General features: G+C 43.3%; 1 protein-coding gene across 16 annotated transcripts in view; it reads right to left on the bottom strand.

Moving 5' to 3' along the window:
* Positions 1–19,554, bottom strand: part of GRAMD1B (GRAM domain containing 1B) — a 138,846-nt gene that overhangs the window by 52,914 nt on the left and 66,378 nt on the right. For 2 of the 16 annotated variants that reach the window (XR_008574105.1, XR_008574104.1), the window contains exon 3: positions 1,060–1,160. The exons of 12 other annotated variants lie outside the window; for them this stretch is intronic. Coding sequence is in view for 1 of the 4 variants with exons in the window: in XM_054803385.1 (XP_054659360.1) it covers positions 11,686–11,708 (23 nt within the window). In the remaining 3 variants the exon portion in view is untranslated. Of the gene's footprint in view, positions 1–1,059; positions 1,161–11,685; positions 11,912–19,151; positions 19,196–19,554 lie in introns of those variants that run through there. 2 more of the 16 variants (XM_054803387.1, XM_054803385.1) reach the window with 2 other exon arrangements.

The following is a 19,554-nucleotide window of genomic DNA, read 5'->3' as shown; positions in this document are numbered from 1 at the left end:
AACATCATGTTATTGCACTTTCAGTTACATTGCAAAGGTAGCCACCAGGGCAGCCACGTTTCACCTCAAATCCAACACAAATTATGTTCTTTGGATACCACTCTGAACATGAGAAAGCCATATCCACTTCTGCTCCCACTAATTGGGCAGCAACCCTCATATATGCTGTTCCTATGCAAGCTCTGCACAAAGAGAGAATTCCCTGGCATCTGGATAAAGCTTCAATAGCTGCCATTGGAGAGAGCAAAAATGCACATCAGCTGTTCTGTGCCAGGGGCTGGGCTACACCCGGTCTCCTGGTACAGACATGCCCCGTTCCTTGAATCCCTTCCACCACCACCATCCCTCCACTCCCGATTCCACACTGCACTGAGCTGGAACAGCTCAGACCCGTGAGTAGATTTATGAAGAGAAGGAAGAGAAAAAGGGCCCTAAAAACGTGTGATCTCCTTCCTTATTACTGGCTGGTGTAGTGTGTGATTCTATGTCGTATAATAGTTACAGTTATGCCAGCTTCTCCATTCCTCCAGACTGTTCTAATCAGTTTATCCCAACCAAAATCAGCCTTCCCCCAAAACACTATCCCAATCTCTACTTTCAGACTCCTCCCGAGCCACCTCTGATTTTCAATCCCAACACACATTCACACACATCGGATTCATCCCCACTCTCACTGATTGACTTTCTTAACCCTGCTTGACCCTTTCTTCCAGGATGGTCTGAGTTTCCCCTAATCTTTCTATTGCAGAAACTCACTAACAACACTAAACAGCTACTCAGTCCAGCCCCTACTCCCATGAAGACAGACCATCGCCCCAGAAGAGTCTTGCTCAGCTTCTCCCTGCAAACCCCCATCCCTTCCACTACGTCTTAGATTTCTCAGTCAAGCCCTCTGTATCTCCCTCCCAGCCCTGCACTGCATCAGGGCATCCTTTTTCCTGAGGAACTGCCTGACCTCACAACACACGTACAAACACAAAGGAACTTGCATCCACAGGAAGGAGTCCTCCTGCCTGCCTGGGAGATGAAAAATGAAGAGCTCAATGATTGCATCGCCACCTGTTACCACATCGCATTTCCTGGGGTGCAGCTGCGTGTCTTCCCTGCTCCTCTGCTCTCCGATTCTGAAACCACCATTTAAACTGCAGACAGAAGCGATTCTGTGGGGGGAGAGATCATGAAACCATTCAAGAATCTTACTGCTCCGATGCATTTTATACTCTCAGAAGTAGTTGACAAAAAGATTCCTCGCTCTGATAACAGCTTGGCATGGCTGAAACAAAGCCTTCTTTGCAACTTGCTACCCAGCTCTGGCATCTGAACTGGCTGCTACCCACTAGAAGAAAAGCACTCACTGTCTCTTTAAGAATGCCCTGTAGCCCACATCACTAGAGCTCAGTTAACCCTGGCTGCTCCTTACTCTATTCACTGATGACAGCTATGAAATTTCACGATGACTGCTCTTCTCCTGCTCTTACCTACCTGTTCTACTGCCCTAGTACAGCTTCTCCATGTTGCACACCCCTGATATCCCAAACGTTTTTGCTGGAGCACTTCAGCAGAGCTTTATTATATACCCCTATACTCTCCGCAATAAAAACCACACCAGGGAGTACTTCTGTGACAACAAAGGAGCAGAGCAGACAGCAAGGACCTAAGCATCCCAATTACCTCTAAATTCAACTCCCTTACTCCCACAAAGCACTCTTCTCGGACTACTTAGTCATTTCTACAGACATACCGATTCTTCATCTTGCTGAGCTAGAGGGACTGACTACGCACCCTTCCCTAAACCTTATCAGACACAGCACAAACCATCTACTTCCCTGATACAACAGCAGGCAGCACAGCCAGCAACAGGAGAAATATTTGTCTTTAACACATGCGTATTTTCACATATAAACTCTTTGAAAGGCCATCTTCTATAGAGAGGTTATAAAATGCAGAAGGTAATAATGTGACTCATATTGGAAGTGTATATAAACACACATACAAAAACCTGTCTCACAAGAAAAATAAATAGAGACAGTGGCTGATTCTCTTCTGGGCAAAGCATGAAGAACGCTACCCTACCACTGTCCTTGATCTTGTACCTACTCCAAATAGGCATAACAGAGGAAACAGAAAAGAAAGCAAGAAAGCAGCACAGCTCGACAGCGCGCAGGGTAAGAGTGCAAAGCGAATTAGACATGTTCTTGCAATATGATACAGGAACAGGAAAGACTGATGTGATGCAGAGCTGCATAGTCTATCAATTATATCTCATGGAAGCTGATGAAACATTTGCTCTGTATGATCAGTTAATCTTTACCAGGAACTTCATTATAAGGGTGCCATATAACCAGAAATATATTATACAGCAATAAGTTCAAAGCAACAAAAAAAATCACAATATTCATGAGGCTCATTTATGAAAAGAAACTTGAAGGGTAAACAAAGTGAAGTGGTCAACAAATATTTGAAGAATATAAATACTAAAGAGAAAGAAAAGCCGTAGTAAAAGGTTTTATAACAACGAGCAATGTGATTATATTAACTTGAGGGGGAAAACCAGGCTGAAGTCAAATCCTTGCAGTCAAGAGCACGAGAGAAGTGGTATAAACCCATTCACTTGTCATGTTTATAAACAGCATTAGGTAACCGTTAATAAAAACAAAACAGGGAACTGTCCCACACTGGCAGGAGCATGAATCAATGCCTCAATTCCATCAAGTTTTCTTCTGTCTCTAGTTCTGCTTTCCATAATTTTCCTAATAGGCAGCAGCCCAGTCCACTGACTTCTTGGTCACTGCTGTTTGCTAGCAATGCAAGACTCTTTAAAGGTTTGCATTTGGCTGGTGTTACAGCTGTTTGAGCATTATGATTTAAGAGAATTGTTTTGACTTGCTGTATTTTGATTCCCAAAATCTCCAAGTGAAACATATCCGTATGATTTTGAGTTTCATGATCTTGCAAAGCCACTTCTAAATCACCTGAAGTTCTTAATCTGGGCTGTGATCCTTGAAAGAACAAAATGTCCTTATGATAATTATGGTGTTTCCAAATATGAGCAAGACATAGGTTGCTTTGGGGCAATTATACGGATTCAGGTTGTGACTTTGGACAAGTCACCTATGAGAAGCACAGGGGATATGGCTGGCCGGTTTGCATGTCTGATGCTAGCTCTTACATCAATATAGTTTGCTCTCTTTAAGGAACCATTGTAAGCTATAACAATTTTTTGCTCACCTAAGCCAAGCTTCTATAGTAGGGAAGCTTACTAGTACACCTCTATTAGCAAACATGTTAAAAGTAAAAATGCCGTTAATCTCTCGTGTGCCTCATCTGCAAACCAAGGCTAATACCACTTCCTTTCTTCTACCCTTTGTCCATCTTGCCTATTTAGGATGTAAGCTCTTCAGGACACAGACTGTCTCTGAAGGTGTGCATGAAAATCTCCTAGCACAGCAAGGTCCTTCTTTTAAGAGCCTCTCTCACTGTAAAACAACACAATCTTAGAAACAGCTCCATTTCCAAAATCAGCTGTGCTATTACCCATCTTTGAAACAGAAACTCAGAAGAATCAGTGGGCAACATATTCTTCCTATTGAAAAGGCTGGAAAAATAACGTAACAGGCATTTGAAGCAATGATGTAGTTTTACTGCCTTGAACCAGCCACTGAATATTGCTCAGATTGTCCAAGCTCCAACCCCTAGACACACACCTTCTTTCACGGCCTACAGCTAAGCAACAGTTCGCCCCCCAAACCTCATTCCCAAAATGTACATCAGATTGAAGGTCATCGCATCAGTACACCATTTCTTAATAGTTGACAGCTCCAAAAAAAATAAATTACAGTTTTGAGGGCTGCACAGCCACAACCCAATCTCCTCACAAGCAGAGGGCACTTCTTTCAGACCTCTATGGCTGCTTTATTTCTATTCCTACAAGGCCAGAAATATACCAAAATTACAGCTCTAGCTTTCCACCAGGCTTTCTAAAATGCCTCTGTCTCCAGTGCAAACCTTTTAATTCATAGCACTTCATGTGCCATCACTACACAAGTAAGGGATGAGACCTTGCAAACAATTTCTCTGGAATCCTCTTACCTTGCCATCTCTTCCTCCTGCCATTTAAACACAGGCTCGTTTGCTTAATATTTCCTTGAAGGAACGATTCTAGTTAGAGAGCACTGTTCTTACACTAAACAAGTCGTCCCTCCTCCTCCCCCCACTGGTAATTTGGTGCCTTATGTGCATATATGGGCATTATTTTCTGTTACCAAATCTTTGCTAGTCTTTAATATATATCACCTTCTTCCTGCTCAAGTCTTTTCATTCAACTTATTTTCTCCTCCATTTTCCTTCTTCCAGTTCCAAGGCCTGAAATTAGGTGTGGTCAAGCCACATTCTTCCAAACCTGGTATTCCAAGTGGTTTGAAAATGATTCAAAATATATAGCCCAAATATATATCTCCCCCTCCCAAGGAAGAAAAAAAAAAATCCAAACCCAAATCACTCCTCCTCTGCTCCTTTGCCATATGCATAGAGTGGTTGTGACATTGCTATATGAGAGTGGCAGCATTTTACATCTTGTGTTAGTTGAAAAAAAGCAGAGCATCTACCCCCAGGTCACTTGGCTGTGACCACAGAGAGCCACAGAGAGCATCCTGTCCAGGAAAAATGGTTACAGAGAATAAACCAGTGCAAAATGTAAAGTATAATCAACAGCACAGACCTAAAATTGGCCAAACAGAAAACTTCAGTAAAGGAGAAGCTCAGGGAACTTTCCACCATCTTGTATTCAGCATGTGGCTCTGCAAGAGCATACAAAAGTTCTAGAAGGTAAAGAAAAGCTACTGATGTATGTACAACATTTGTTTTGGTCTCTCCATTTCCTGAACTTAGATATTTTATACTTGGATACTATTATTGCTATTATATCTCAACTCATATAATTTATTTTCACCAGACTCCAAATACTGAAATTAATAGTTACCATTCATAGTAAGTATCAATTATAACTATAACAATGGCAGTCTGCCATTAAGATGCACTTTCTAGCCAGGACTGAAATCAGAGACATGCAAGGGAAGATTCAAGCCTAAACACAGCATCTGCTTGATCAGCCAAAGGAATACCACTAACTAGCTTAGAATAGAGAACAAAGAAGAATCCTGTTTCCAAGGGGAATTTCAGTTGGCAAATGTGATTAAGCAAAAGACACCTTGACCAGGACACGGCGGTTCTTGCATAATGTGCCACAAAAGTTTGGATGGCAACATTTGGCTCTTTCAGACCTTGACCATGCCCAGCTGCTGAGCAGAATAGCTGGGATCGAGCAGAAATTTTAAGTATGTGAGTGTTTCCATTTAGTTCAACAGAATTATTAACACGCGCAGAGTGAATCACATGCTTACAAATTGTGGAACACTGTTCAACATACCCCTTCTAGCACTTGTCGCATGTAAATACCAAATTGCTTCAGTGAGAGGGAGCACAAGGGGACAAAGATGAGAGGAATGGTATGCCCCATTTTGCAGACAGGGAAACTGGGGCAGAGGCAAGATCCTGGTAAAACCAGTCAATGACAGACCCAGGCATAAAAGTGGCTTCTTAAGACTTCCAGCTCTGATAGCCAGGTCCTTGCTTCTCGTTTGAAGGGACCAAGCAGTTAAACAGCACACAGCAATCTCAGCTCCATGTTTAGCTTTGAGAGAGAAAAAAAAGCATCTGCTAAATTTTATCTACAGCCTCTTCTTGACTGAATTTGCCTCTTTCCATACTTTTTCCTCCTGAATACATGAGGAGGAGAATCTCTGGAGAAGCCTCACTGCAGCCTCACTCATCTCAACTCAAGGCCCTGAGCAAGCAATGGCTACAAAATTCCAGAACGGTTCCAAGCGGTTTGCCCTTCACTTGACATTTGTGAGGCTGCTGAAAGACTAGAGAGAGCAAGGTGATTTTGCCATCTGATAAGCAGAAAAGGCAATTTTAGAGCAAAACAAATGATTAGGATTCAATTAGCCAAAATAATTTGCAGCCCAAGGAGAGATCTGAAGGAGAGATTCTGGGTGTTGGCAGCAAGCTCTGCAAAGTGCAGCATCTTCATGGTGTAAGTCAAAGAACTTTTCAGTCTAGTTGCCGAGACGTTTGTGTAAGCACATATATATTAGAGAACAAAATGATGGATGTTTATCCAATTTTAAATCAAAAATGGATACCAAAAGCATACCACATAACAAACATGAAACACTAAAGGGGTACTTTTGCCAGTCTATCATCACAGAGAGCTACAGCAAACCAAATCTCAGATCAAAGGCTTCACAATGACTCGGTTTTTCTTCAAATAGTCTCCTTCTACTGTGATTTTATATTTTTCACTTGTGCTTTATACCATATTACCACTGAAGGTGGTAATTCAGCGTGGCGGCATGCAGTCCAGGACAAAAACTGGTAATGAGCCGGTCCTGGTTCTGCTTCTGGCTCAGTTAGTGACTATGAGTACCGTCTGGCCAAGCGAATTACATGCCAGATTTTTCGTTGACTTTAGTCCACTTGGATTAGGCTCCTAACTGCTTCCTATCCCTTCCCACTACTGAAAAGCCCAGATAAGTTAGCAGAAAACCTGCTGCTAACCACTTCATTGTACTACGAAACCATTTTACAAAATAAATCTCCCAATACTGCTCAAAGTTGTTCTTTGGGTCACTTTATACATCATCATAACATTTCTTCCTGTTGAGAGAGAAAGGATAGAAACTGTACTTTATGGGCAGAGGTTCAGTCAAATTGTTCAGAACGTTCTGGATGCAGGGAGAGACGAGCGACCTATTAATATGGTTTCCTCTTCCTACCACATCGACAGCAAACGGGAACGTTCTGATTCCTAAGATCCATTTGCAGAATTTATAAGGAGTGAAAACCTCTTCTTTCCAAAATGCTAGAGCCATATTTATATGTATGTGGGTCATCTTTGATAGTTTTTAGTGGAAGATTATCAGCACCTATTTCTTCCCTTAAAATAAAAAGCACAAAGAAGAGAGATGTAGACGCAGAAGAATCGATGAAGACAGAGGAGAAAAGAACACTGAAACATAACATTTTAACCCGTAACATGAAGGTTGAATGGCACAAGCTGCAAAACAGCACAATTATGTAACTTCAACGGAACTAATTTGCTAGCCTTCTCCAAAAAAATGGAGGAAGAATCTATTTGGAAATTCATCTTTCATTTGCAATGCAACAGAACAAAGTTCACTTTCACTGCACACGGTAGCTCTTTAAGTCTCTGCAGTATAGATATGAAATTGAAAACGATTTAAATGGCATCATCATTCTACTATAAGGAGGCAAGAATCCCAGACACCCGCATTTGTCACCTTTCTGTATTACAGCAAGTACAAATTCCATATAACTGAGGGCAGAATGCATTCCTGCTGTCTCTTTTTCACTAAGCTGTTATTTCAGACTTGGAAGAAGTCGCAAGACTAGACTGTAAGGACAGAGCTACGTAGGGGTAGTGCGGTAGCTTATGAACCCTGTCCCTCCCCTCGTACATACTTGTGGCCCTGAGACGCTGACAGACTCAATTGAAAGGGCAGGTGTCATTATCCTGGTCTAGATACAAAGAACTCCTGAAGTCGCAGCCTTACAGCATGCATAACTGAAACTGCCTAATGTTAATCTTCGCTGCTCCCTGACATCAAACAACTTCTAAATTTAGCTCTGCTGTTCTGTAACCCTACCTAGTTCCCATCCCACCCCCACAACTATATAATAGATCCTTCCTTCAGATAAGTAGGGTGTTGGAACACTCAGAGTTTTTTTCTCACCCACAGGCACTAGCAGAAAAATGAATTACAGATTTATTTTTAGGTAGAGCCTTTGGCCCGTATTTTATCTGTAGGTTCTGTGGCTCAGAAATATTCCAATCAACAAATCAGCACAAGCAATGCAGAAGGAACCACAAAAGAAGGAAAATCAGATGAGCAGAGTTTTGTTCAGTATCCCATTTATGGGACATCAAGTTCAGCTACCAGCTTGCTTTTGTCCCTGTAAGATTCTTAAGTCATATGATTCTCAGTTTTCATAAAAGATCCAAATTAGTCTCCATCTATGCTGGATTATGCACTCCCCAAAACTCCTAACAAGGGAGAATGCTAATGGCAGGCAGCACTGCCCGAGATTTGAGGGGAGGGAGAGCCTGCCCTGCTGTTGTAGTTTGTGGCTTTCTGAAATTTAGAGGTTGGGACCTGGCTCATTATAGTCCCTAAGGATCTATGAGATAACAGTGATGTAAGACTGGAAACAAAAAGTTCTCTCTTGCAAAACCATGTCACAACATAAAGACGCATGCAATGGTGTTAAAGTATTACATTGTGATGTGAAGATGACCTATTAAACCAAGATACTAGGCCCTGATGAGACAAATTGGTGACATACGATAAGAACCTATAAGGGGACTGCAGTATCATTTCTGATACCAGGACGTTGTGCCATAACAATATAATGCTGCACTAGTACATCCAGGACCTTGCATCATGATACAATACAGCCATGTTCAGATGTCATAAAGCTATGATGGTTATACATCAGGATTCTGCAGTGTACTGTGACCATATAATGACTCCACAGTATGTAGCTATGCTGTGATATGATACCAGATGGTGATGAGATCATTTTGGGCAGAATTAGGTGGCGTACTGCAAAAACGCATGACATCGTATTAGAGATCAGCACATTGTATTGTGCCAAAATAAGCTTTCACTGAGGCTCAGAGGTGGCCAGAGGTTCCCTGATAAAATGCACTACGTTATCTTGTGCAATCTAACAGCGCAAAATGAATGGGTGGCCTAAAAACAGGCAAGAGCAAGTCCTCTCCCTAACGGTCAGAGTGGGCTGCTCCTGCTGACAGCAGTCTGTCCCTGTGCTATTGCCCTTCCTGGTACAGAAAGAAATCATGTGTCTTTCTGAGAAGGGCTCCGTAGGAAATCTGCATTAACCCCAGCAGTGCCATCTAGAACTGGAATCGCCACTTCTACAGCAAGGACCAAAAGATCTGTTTGTATGCCATGCATTTGACGTGGTTTTTTTCTTTAGACAAATACTAACCCTGTAAAGCCATTTCACTGTAAATATTGGAGGCTGTACAACCCGCGTTAAAGGTACCCTAACCAAGTTTGACAAACAGCAAAAAGGAGGGAACTCTGTATTGTACACTTAGATCTCTACAGCCATACCAATCAGTCCAGTAGTGACAAACACAGACACTTAGGTGAAACAGGACTTGAAATAATATCCTTAACTCACCCTCTGTGTTTGGGTATTGCAGCACAATCAAATAAATAAAAGTGTCTGTAAACATTCTAGAGAAGGAACAGAGTAACCGCTATAAAGCTCAAAAATGCTGCATGCTTTTATTAAATAAGGTAAACAATCAGAATATTTGACTTTGTTTCTCTTTGGGATTCAGAGGAAGATGAAGGGGAGATGCTGAAGAGGTAGCCCAAGCAGGGCTTGGTTAGCACTCTTCAAGCGTTTCCACGAGAGCCAGGAGAACTGATGAGGATCTTTACTGCAGTCCCCACCAGAACACACGCACCCAGGACAGCACAGAGCCCCTAGGACCCTGCCAGGAGCCTGAGATGGAGAAAACTCAGAGGGAAGAGCGTCACCTGCTGAAACACCGCTAGCATTTCATCCAGCACATGAGTAATCTTCTTATGTCTCCCATCTAGCTCCTGAATCTACCAGCCTCACTTGCTTAGCTCTAAAGTCTGACAAAATTAACAGAGTGGCTTCAACCTTAATCGTCATAAATGCTGTGACAGAACTGGGTATGCAAAAGCGCTCCAATTACACAGTTAAAAAAAAAGTCCAGTGTTGCTCATGGATAGGTACAGAAATGAATGCAGTGGGGTGCCATGTTATTGCAGATCCACATGATCACGGCATTTATAACACATGCTTTGCTCTCCTGGTAGTACGCTAAGCTATTATGCAACTCATCAGCCCAACTGCATACCACGTAAAGCAGCAAATCAGTGCAAGAGTTGGGCTTTTTTTTTTTTAAATTTAAAAAAAAAAGAGAGGAAAAAATTATTTAAGATTTTTCAGATGCTAATAGCTATATCACTTGTATAGTCTATGTTACACGTGGCTATGTACACATAGGAAAATTTCAAAGGCTCTCAGTATAATGAAATAACAGACAAAATTACAGAAATTATAAAGAGAGATGACCTATTGAGTCATCCCTGGCTCTAGTCCGTCCCCTGGGGCCCAGTACAAGATGCTTCCTAGTGCTGTGCTGTACTGCTTTTATTTTTTACACAGAAAAAAAAAATAGCGACAATAAATAAAACAACAAATGAAAAATAACTGTTTTCTCACACTTTACAGGTGAGCATTTCAAACCATTAAATTCATACTGATGCAAAACCAGCACCCTTGAGAGGGAGGCTGTTATTTCTATGATTACTTCCTTTTTCATTACAGAGAAAAAGGATTAAGAAAAAGAAACGGGCCTTCACATTGCTCTTGTCATCCACTTTGCAATTTCAATCCAAATTACAAAGTCACATTCCACTATTAACTATGGAGCCGTTCCCATCTGATAAAGTTCTGATTAAATCAATTTCATCACAATAATTCAAAGACCATTTATTCCAACAAAGTAGTTTTGACATACTAGAGATGTAAAATAATTTTGATATACTCAAGATTTTATATAAATTTTTGTTAGCCAAGTTCATATTAGATACGTTTAATATACAATTGCAGCCACGTATATTACAAACATACATATTTACCTACCATATAAAATACAAAGTTGACCAACAAAAATATTTACATGCAAACATTTTAGATACACACACAGCTTTGTTGATCAACTTTCACCCACACAATGTTTTCTTTCACTGCCCACTTGCCCAAACCTGGAGAGTTTTCCCCCAAAACACCCAGGAACGATCAAACAATTAATGAGCACTTTGGTACCTTCCAGGAAGCTGTTAGTTCCCTTGACTCCCAACTCTAATAGATTATTACAGAAACATGCCAATAAGGTGCATCCCCAAAAGCAGCTATTTAAAGGACAAGCCGAACAGGAGCCATTCCGCACACATAGCATTCAAAACATTTTCTCTACCTTTCTTCAGAAAAAAACCGCACACGCTTCTTTTTTCCATATGCAAATAGATACTGAGTCCAGACACTCAGGTGTGCGGGTATTACGTGCGTGCATACACAGATGCAAATTCATGCACAACCATAGCGAAAGCTGGGAAGAGGAGGAGAAAGGGTGGCGGCAGCGGGGAGGAAGATGCAGCCAGACCAGAGGGAGGCTCACGGCATCACAGTCCTGATGCAGAGATGCCCGGACAGGAACGGCCCGCCGTTACATCTATTCCCGACGACTTCCCCGGCAGCTCCCTCCCAACCGCAGTCTGGCGCTGCCCCCGGCAGCCCGCACAGATGTCCCCTCGGCGGTGCTGCAGTGGCCCGAGCTTTGCAGCGCAGGCACCGGCCAACTTAGTGGAGCGCATCCCTTTCCTCCGCCGGCCCCGCCGCCTCCCCCTCCCGCCCCCCCCCCCCGCCGGCAGCGCTGCGCTCCCCGCTGCGGCGCGCGGCGGGGCTGGGAAGGAGGAAGATTTTGGGAAGGGGGTGATCGCATCGCCCCCCTTTCCCCAACGCTCTGCTTACCAGGCAAGCTTGAACCCTTTCATTAGTACAGTCACGATAATCCGATGCCCGTGTCCTTGTCTGCCCACTGACAGCTCCAGAGGTCCCAGGACATATTGGAGGAGACCCGGCCGGCGAGCGTCCCCCGGGGAGCGCCGAGCCCCATGCACAGAGCCCCCCGCGCCGGGGCACGGCCGCCTCCCGCCCTCGGCGCCCCCCCAGACCCCCGCCGAGAGGCACAGGGCTCCCCGCACTAGCACCGCCAGGGGCTGAGCCGCCCCGCTCTCTGCTGAGCATGTGCAGCACCGGCAGGACAGCGCGCCGCGCAGCATGCCATGGCATCCGTGCGTGCCCGCCGCGCCGCCCCGCGGCCGGCCCCGCGGGGGCAGCGCTGCCGGGGGCGGCCCTGAGCCCTCACCCGCCCCGAGCCCATCGCTGCGGCCGATGCTCCGCGCCGGGAGACAGCTCCCCTCGTCAAGGAGCCGGAAAAAGGGGAACGCGCTTTCCCCTCCTCTCGTCCCATTACTTCCCCCCTTCTCATGTTAGGGCAGGCACAGTCGGCCCTCCAGTTGTTTGCAGGGAGATTAAGCAACCCACTGCTCCAACTGCAGAGCATGAGCAGGGTGAATAACAGTGAATAACTACTGCTACAGAAAGTGAAGGAAGTGCCTAATTGCAACCGAAGTTTTCAGAGAGGCAGGAGACAAGTTCCTGCCCTGGCACTGAAATAGGGAGTAAGGCAAGTATCTTATGCTGATGACAGCCAGTGCCAGCATTTGCACAAACGCAACAGGACGGTTGTTTTTGTAGCATTACTTATAGAGTCAAAAGCCCTTCATCCCACACCATGTAACAAAAATCTTCTGCAGCACAGCCCACACATGGCTTGGCCATGGGCAAGGCCTGACCAAAAGGGGCAAGAAGTGCCAGTTATTGCATCACCCCCCCCACACACACTGCCTGCAATACACCAATATTCTTCCTGGGAATTCTTTTTATTTTGCAGGATCTAAGTGTCTATACCCTCACCACATACAGAGAGCTCTAAACATCTTCAGTCTTGGGACAGAAACAGGCTTGCTTATGAACACTACAGGAATTCAGTTTCAGTGGTGGTATAGGAAAGAGAACCGTCAGGTATGTGAAAACAAAATAAAAAAACTCTACTCTTGAAGGTTGGGGGGGGGGGTTGATGCTATTTGTCATACTTGTCAAACTCAAGGCCCACACTTTCTGACACACACCCCAATCGCAATGACTGCAGTTGATGTTTGAGTGGAATGATACAAAGATCTTGACCTGTAAAGTCACCACCTCCATTCCATTCACCTGTCAGTGGACAGGGGGGTACTAGTTCAAAGTCTCTGTTCTGGTTTACAAAGCTTTCTGAAATTTCTCCTCATTGCTCAAGGAAACATTCAGACTATAATGCCCACATCTCCTCTGGGAAGTAACAAACATGTTTCTCCACTTTTGTATTTTGCTTAATAAAGGCACCAGATTTTTTTTTTTTCCAGTTCTCCCAAATCCTGAACAGATGGACAGAAGCAAAATTTCCACTTCTGAATTCAGCAGAAAATCATTTCTTAGGGCTTCGGTTATTCCAGGGCAGGCAAAATGAAACAGGATCTTGGCAGTAGGGCTGAAGTTTCCAAAACTGTGCAAGTAACACTGAAATGTCTTTCTGGGGAGTGGAGTTGTAAAGGGAAAACTCAGCTCAGTGCTAATTCCCTCCAAATAGCCTCCCAAACACTTGTGACATGTACTCTTTTTGCTTCATTATTAAATACCATCAATACTTGGGTGCCAGCTGCAGAAGGAAACAGAAGGAAATGTGAAACTGCATCCTGTGTAGAACTGTCTTCCACTCCGTTTGTGAGGGAAAGCAGTGGACTGTACCCTGCAGGAGCACCCCATGCTAGGCAGAGTTTGGAAACGCCTGCTTGGAGAATTGTTTCCAACGTGAACTTTGCAACATGCCTTTTTGTTTATTTCTAGACAAAAAGCATTAACCTAGACAAAGCTGGGCACATGCATTTCCACATGACAAGCAGTATGGGAAAAACACATTCAAATCTCACCCCACATAATCCCAGATTCAGCCCTTATCAGGTCCAACCTATATTAGATGCCTGGCTTGGACTCAACTTTTCTCCATGAGATGCTGCTTTGCATCTGTGGCCTGCAGGTTGTCAAGGAGGGAAGCAAATCACAATGCTGTAAAATGGGTCAGGAGACCTGCAAGCTTGGCAAATCTGGGACAGACTAATGCTGCAGAGTCACATGTTTAGAAATCAAAGCTCAGGCAAGAAAAGTATTAAGAGATAAGCAGTCATGTACTTTTTTTCTTTTTTTTTTTTTTTTTTTAAAAGAAAACATGAGGGTTAGGAAATTATCAAAGGAGATAGACCACTTCGAAGAACAGAGTGTCTGTTTAAGCATCCAGCTGGCAGGTGCAGCCACCTCTGCCACAATTCAGCTGGGATCTGCTCTCTGAACTCCTTGCAGCAGGAGCCTTGGTGAAGGGACTGTGGGTCACCCACCATCTTCAGTGAACCCCAAGCATGTGACCCCACTGTTACTGCTACTTACAGTCTCTTTTTCACATTCACTTGACTAGTCCATCTGTGTCAGCTAACGCTGCACGGGCAAACCCTTTCCTTTTTCTCAATCCTCTGCACATAACCAGTCCAGGAGAAAAATATTAAAATTTAAATAAGGTAACAAAAGAGCATATATAGATATCAAGAGAGAGGCTACGCACAGCCACCCTGTCCACCTCCGCAGTGCTAATAATACTTAGAAGTCACATGCAAGTTGAATTCCAGATAAATTATCTACCTACTCCATCCCAAGCATCCATCCCACAAAAAAAGGAATCTGGGAAAACAGAAGGAAGCAATCAGAACTGTGGCTTGAGAAGGTTCTGCTCTGCCATAGACCTCTGTTTTGAAAATGGATAAGGCCTATAATACTTGCTTTTTCACTCACCTGTGGAACTATGTGTTGCAAGGAGACATTTGTGATAAGAATAGATTTTTTGGATTGTATAAATGTCAATGTAAGTGACAAATGATCTTTGATGATCATATTTTGCATACAAACAAGCTTTCCCAAGTCACTTATTTTTGTAAAAATCTTTTATTTTTCCATACACATAGTAAAAAAAAAATCACAAAAATAGTAATAAAAGTATAAACATTGGTTTTCCTTTTAGTTTGTTTCATGAAAACAAGCATGATAGTTGAAAACAGTGAAAGATTTCTGAGATCAGATGCCTTTGGCCAACATTAGCAATCACAAAATCCTGCAAACACCACAACAATATTGTCTCCTTTATGTCTCACACCTACCATGGCCTCTCCTCCCTTGCCTAACCAAAATCTCTGAATCAACAGCAGCTATTTGAAATATGGAGGCACCCTTCACTTCTGCTAAGAAAGGCAGTAGTCTCCAAAGTACAAGTGCTTAACTAGAGCATCAGTATCATCAACCAGTTAAGAGTGCCTACAACTTCTGTAACCCACCCCAGCCACAGTTCTTCCTCCCTCACCCACATACCTCTCTCTATACAAGATGCTGCAGTTGAGGCTCTCATGGCCCTCTGTTGACTGCCACCTCTGTGCCCATATCAACAAAACTACATCTTTTCCTAAACGCGCTTCTTACACCTGCTCTTACTTCCTTCTCCTTTCATTTATTTTATATCCCTCCTCCATTAGCTATTTCATAACATTTGTTGACTGCCTTCACTTCTTTCATTGTTGTGTTCTCTCAGGTCCCTTTCATATCTCAGTCATCAGATCACTCCCCCCCACCCCTACATTTTTTCATTTTTTTTTCCCATAAAATCTGTAAGTCAAAGTATTTGCTTATTGCAACAGGGCTTTAATTGTTTGGAAAAGGGATCTCTAACTGCAAAATATTAGGTACATCATTTTTGCCAAGCATAAACAATAAATAACAATAAGGCAAATTTACATGGTATCTGCTGTCCTGCCTCTTCCCTTGTCCCTCCCTCTTGGGCAAAATTCTCATAAACTTCAAAAAGGATTAAAACTAGATAATTTGGATCCTGGCCAGTAATATTTTGAGTACTTCTAGTCCAGAGCAAGAATGCCATGAATACAGCCTCCCTTGTGGCTTCTGGTTGCTTCCACCACCAGTCAGGATGAGGAAGTCAAACAGTGCACACAAACACTAAAAACAGCAACAAAGTAAAAACCACGTAGAACTTTCTCAAACTGAAGAAATATTTGGAGATTGAGTAGCAGAAAAAAGGAGTCAGAAAAAAGACCGGATGTTTTCCTGACCAGTAACTATAAACTGTCAAGGCCACATTGAACTAAAAAAAGTTAGGGCTGTAATACACAAAGCCGGAGTTACTTTTTTTTTTTCCCCTGACCTCCAACTCAGATGAAAGAACTACTAAATAATACTGTCCACACAGGACAGTGCTTTACATGTCCTCTGCACAAGCAAGAACATCTGTACAAAGTGACAGACAGTAAATGAATTAGGTCTTGGTGTTCTCTTGCATTCTCGTCAGATGGCAAGAAACAGGCAATTCATACACAGCATTTTGCCACCTCCCTTGTCAAGGCCTGGATAAAAGCTGGAAGCACAGAGGCAAATACATAAATTAAGTCATGTTTAATGTTTAGCACTATTTTATTCACATATCAGCTCTTCTGCATTACCCAGTTGTCCTTTTCCCCTTACATATACTTCTCCAAGCAACTGAGCAACTGCCATCGAATAAAAGCCAAGGAAATAATCTCTAAGCAAAAGCTCTGCAGTAAACAGGCATCTTTTGTGGCTTCACTCATTGCCGTTACAGCTCATAAGAGGAACACATTTCCATCAAGATGGAACAAGTAAATCAGGTGCTTAAATATCTCCCACACACACACACCCTAAAAGGTTTGAGGACTTTCCATGTATGTACTTGCAGTATAGGGAACAAGAACCTTTCAGTATCAGGGGAATGAAAGGCAGCTCACTGATTTATGTTCCTCATTTCCACTAGCTGATTACCTGGAAAGTGATTCATGCTTTCCCAGGAAGCATTCTAGCTTCACGTTGGCCTGTTTTGGGGGGATTTTTTTGCTAACAGTTTAACTACTTTTCCCCTTGGCACTCAGCAAGGAACAGGAACAATCAGGGTTCCTACTTTTATCAGGGCACCATGTCACAATCCCAAAGCATGGTGGCATACAAGGGACAAACAAACAATTTTCCGATTCCACTAACAGTTCTGAAAAGCCTCAAGATAAGGATGAATGATTGATTACCCAGGGATTAAAACCACAGGCTACAAAAAAAGGTGCACCCTTCTGTTTTTCATGCGCTAAATATGGGACCATTCTTTGGCATACCAGGAAATGACGGTTCTTGAGATACCCGGAAAGGTGCCCCAGTAGAAAAGGAAGTGACAGTGTAACACAATGGAGAGCAGCCGTGGAAGGAAGTAACATCCTGATATTACATCCCATGGACGCTTTTGACATTGTCTCAGGCTGAGAAAATAAATCTGTTAAACCTTCTCAGAGGTTCTTTGCTAGCCCCGGCAAAGCCCAGCAGAAATTAAGCAAAATGAACAGCATCCCTTGGAGGCTCCAAACCAACCATAAAAGGCATAACTGACCCAAACTCAGAAAAGAAAATAGACTATGGAAGAACACTTGAGTTTCAGAAAAGAACAAGGGACTAAACATCAGAATTCACCATGGTGTAAGCCCAAATAAACCCGCATACATTGCAGTAATATTTCCGTCATAATTAATTTCCAAGTTCAATTTTTCACTCAAGATACATTTTCCCAAAAAGATAATTAGGTTCTCAGTACATTCACACTAAGATGGTGTTTTAACACTGTAGATCATGTTTTCCTTTAATTAAAAACAAGAAACTGTAAAAATGGGTACAAAAAGAATTTTAAACTGACTTTGTTGGTCTTGACTTTGAAAACGTCTGTTTTTCAACACAGAAAAAGCTAGAGTCCCTCCAAATGCCACATCAGCTAAGAGTGAAAGGGAATGTCAGTGTCATTTTCAATTAGCTCTGATGCCACTGACCCTTCAGCATTCTCAGTGGTTAATTTTTCTCAAGCACTACAGCTGTAAGTAGGTTTGCAGTGACAGGCAGTTGAAGCTAGAGCAAACGTGATAGTGAGGATCATTTCACCTTTATAAAGCAACATTCACCCAGAAGTACATCGTACAATTTATTGAGACACTAAAAGCTCAAAACCTGCATTGACATGCAACCCAGTCCCAGGGCAAAACAGGGTGGCTCTTCAGTATCAGCCAGGCTTCCGGGAAGTGGAATTGAAGAGTATACAGTATTTAGCAGAAACAAATGTGAAAAGGAAAAACGCAAACTCAAACTGGAATTCTAGCTGAGACATAAGAATAAGCCCTACACAGGGAGGTGTTTAACCATGGACTTCTACCCCCACATAGAACAGTTACCTCCAGGAACACAGCATGCCATGTCACCGTGCTAGGGTATCCAGTTCAGTGCAAGCTCAAAAGCAGAAGTTTTAGAACTACTAATGCCATTTCCCACTCTTTCCTAGCTATCGCTCTCTTCAACCATGCTTAATTGCAGACCCTGCTGAAATAACAGCACAAGATACACTTTGCAGACACATTCCCTGTATTTTAACCTTGTTCTGATGCCAAGGGAAGTCACATCAGTGGCAGGGTCATGCTAGAAAACAAACCGTTTGCTATGAAGACATAATTCGATACAACCATTCGATGGTGAGACAATTTTGTGCTTCCCAAGTCTCACCGAACCATGCTGAAGCCATGCACAGTATACATGTCCCATTTCTACCTCACAAGCCCATCTTGATCCACCCAGTTCCATTCCAACAGATTTCCAGTCTGTTAGCCCACAGGAAAGCAGAACCTCCACAACCTGGTAAAAGCAAGCAGCACAGGCAACAGAAGCCTCACAGAAAAGGGCGGATGCATCTATAAGCTCGAATTACTTTCTCACTCGGCACTCCCCCGAGATCCCTTCCAAAAAAAAGAAATAAGGCTGCCAAAAGGCATTTCTACTCACACAACAGTCCCCGGGAGTGGGAAAGCTGCCCCTAAAGCACCCTCTAGCGTCACTTTCTCATACAGCAGCAAAGCAGGCTTCTGCCAGCATCCCGGCTCCCTCGGCTTCCCGGACAAACTGCACGGACAGTAACGCACCCTCCCCTATTTCTCTCCCCCTCACCCCCGACCTTCACACCTAGAGCATCAACATTTCAAGATTTTCTCAAGTCTTACAAGAAAAGCAACATATAGAGACCTTGGCCACAATATCACTTCCTCCCAGAACCTGAATCCCATCAGCAACCCCAGCGCTAGTACCACTCCCAGCATCAGGGAGAAAAGGGTCAGGAGAAAGTAAAAAGGCTGAAAAAGTAAGAAGTTGCCAAGCGAAACCACTTACGCACAGTGAGGCCGGCAGCATTTCCATCCTACCTTTGCTGTCGCCATATCAGACGTCTCCATGTTTTCTGCTTGGCCTATCAGTAAAAAAGAGCATTGAAGGAGAAGGGAGGGGAGAGAAAGGGAAAGTCAAAAGAGGATGAAGAATAGAAGACAAACAACTTGACAGGAGGATGAGAACAATAAGAAAGTCAACTTAAGAGCTAGTCCCAAGTTTTCCCTCCTGCCCCCAGAGATAGGCAGAAAAAGCATCTCAAGCAGATATCCCAATTTAGATACTTGACTGGAGTCTATCACAAGACCCAAGTCATTGCCACACCACCACCACCCCCCCAGCCCCACCCAATTCCTCCCCCCCGCCCCGCCACCACCCAAAGGTCTAGTAGGATGATGAGAAACAGAGTACCCTCCTCCCAGCTTCCTTTTGAAGCCCAAG

The sequence above is a fragment of the Grus americana genome, chromosome 24 (assembly GCF_028858705.1).
Source record: "Grus americana isolate bGruAme1 chromosome 24, bGruAme1.mat, whole genome shotgun sequence".
Taxonomy (NCBI): Eukaryota; Metazoa; Chordata; class Aves; order Gruiformes; family Gruidae; genus Grus; species Grus americana.
The sequence above is the reverse complement of the archived record's forward strand: the minus strand, read 5'-3'. Positions and strand labels throughout refer to the sequence as shown.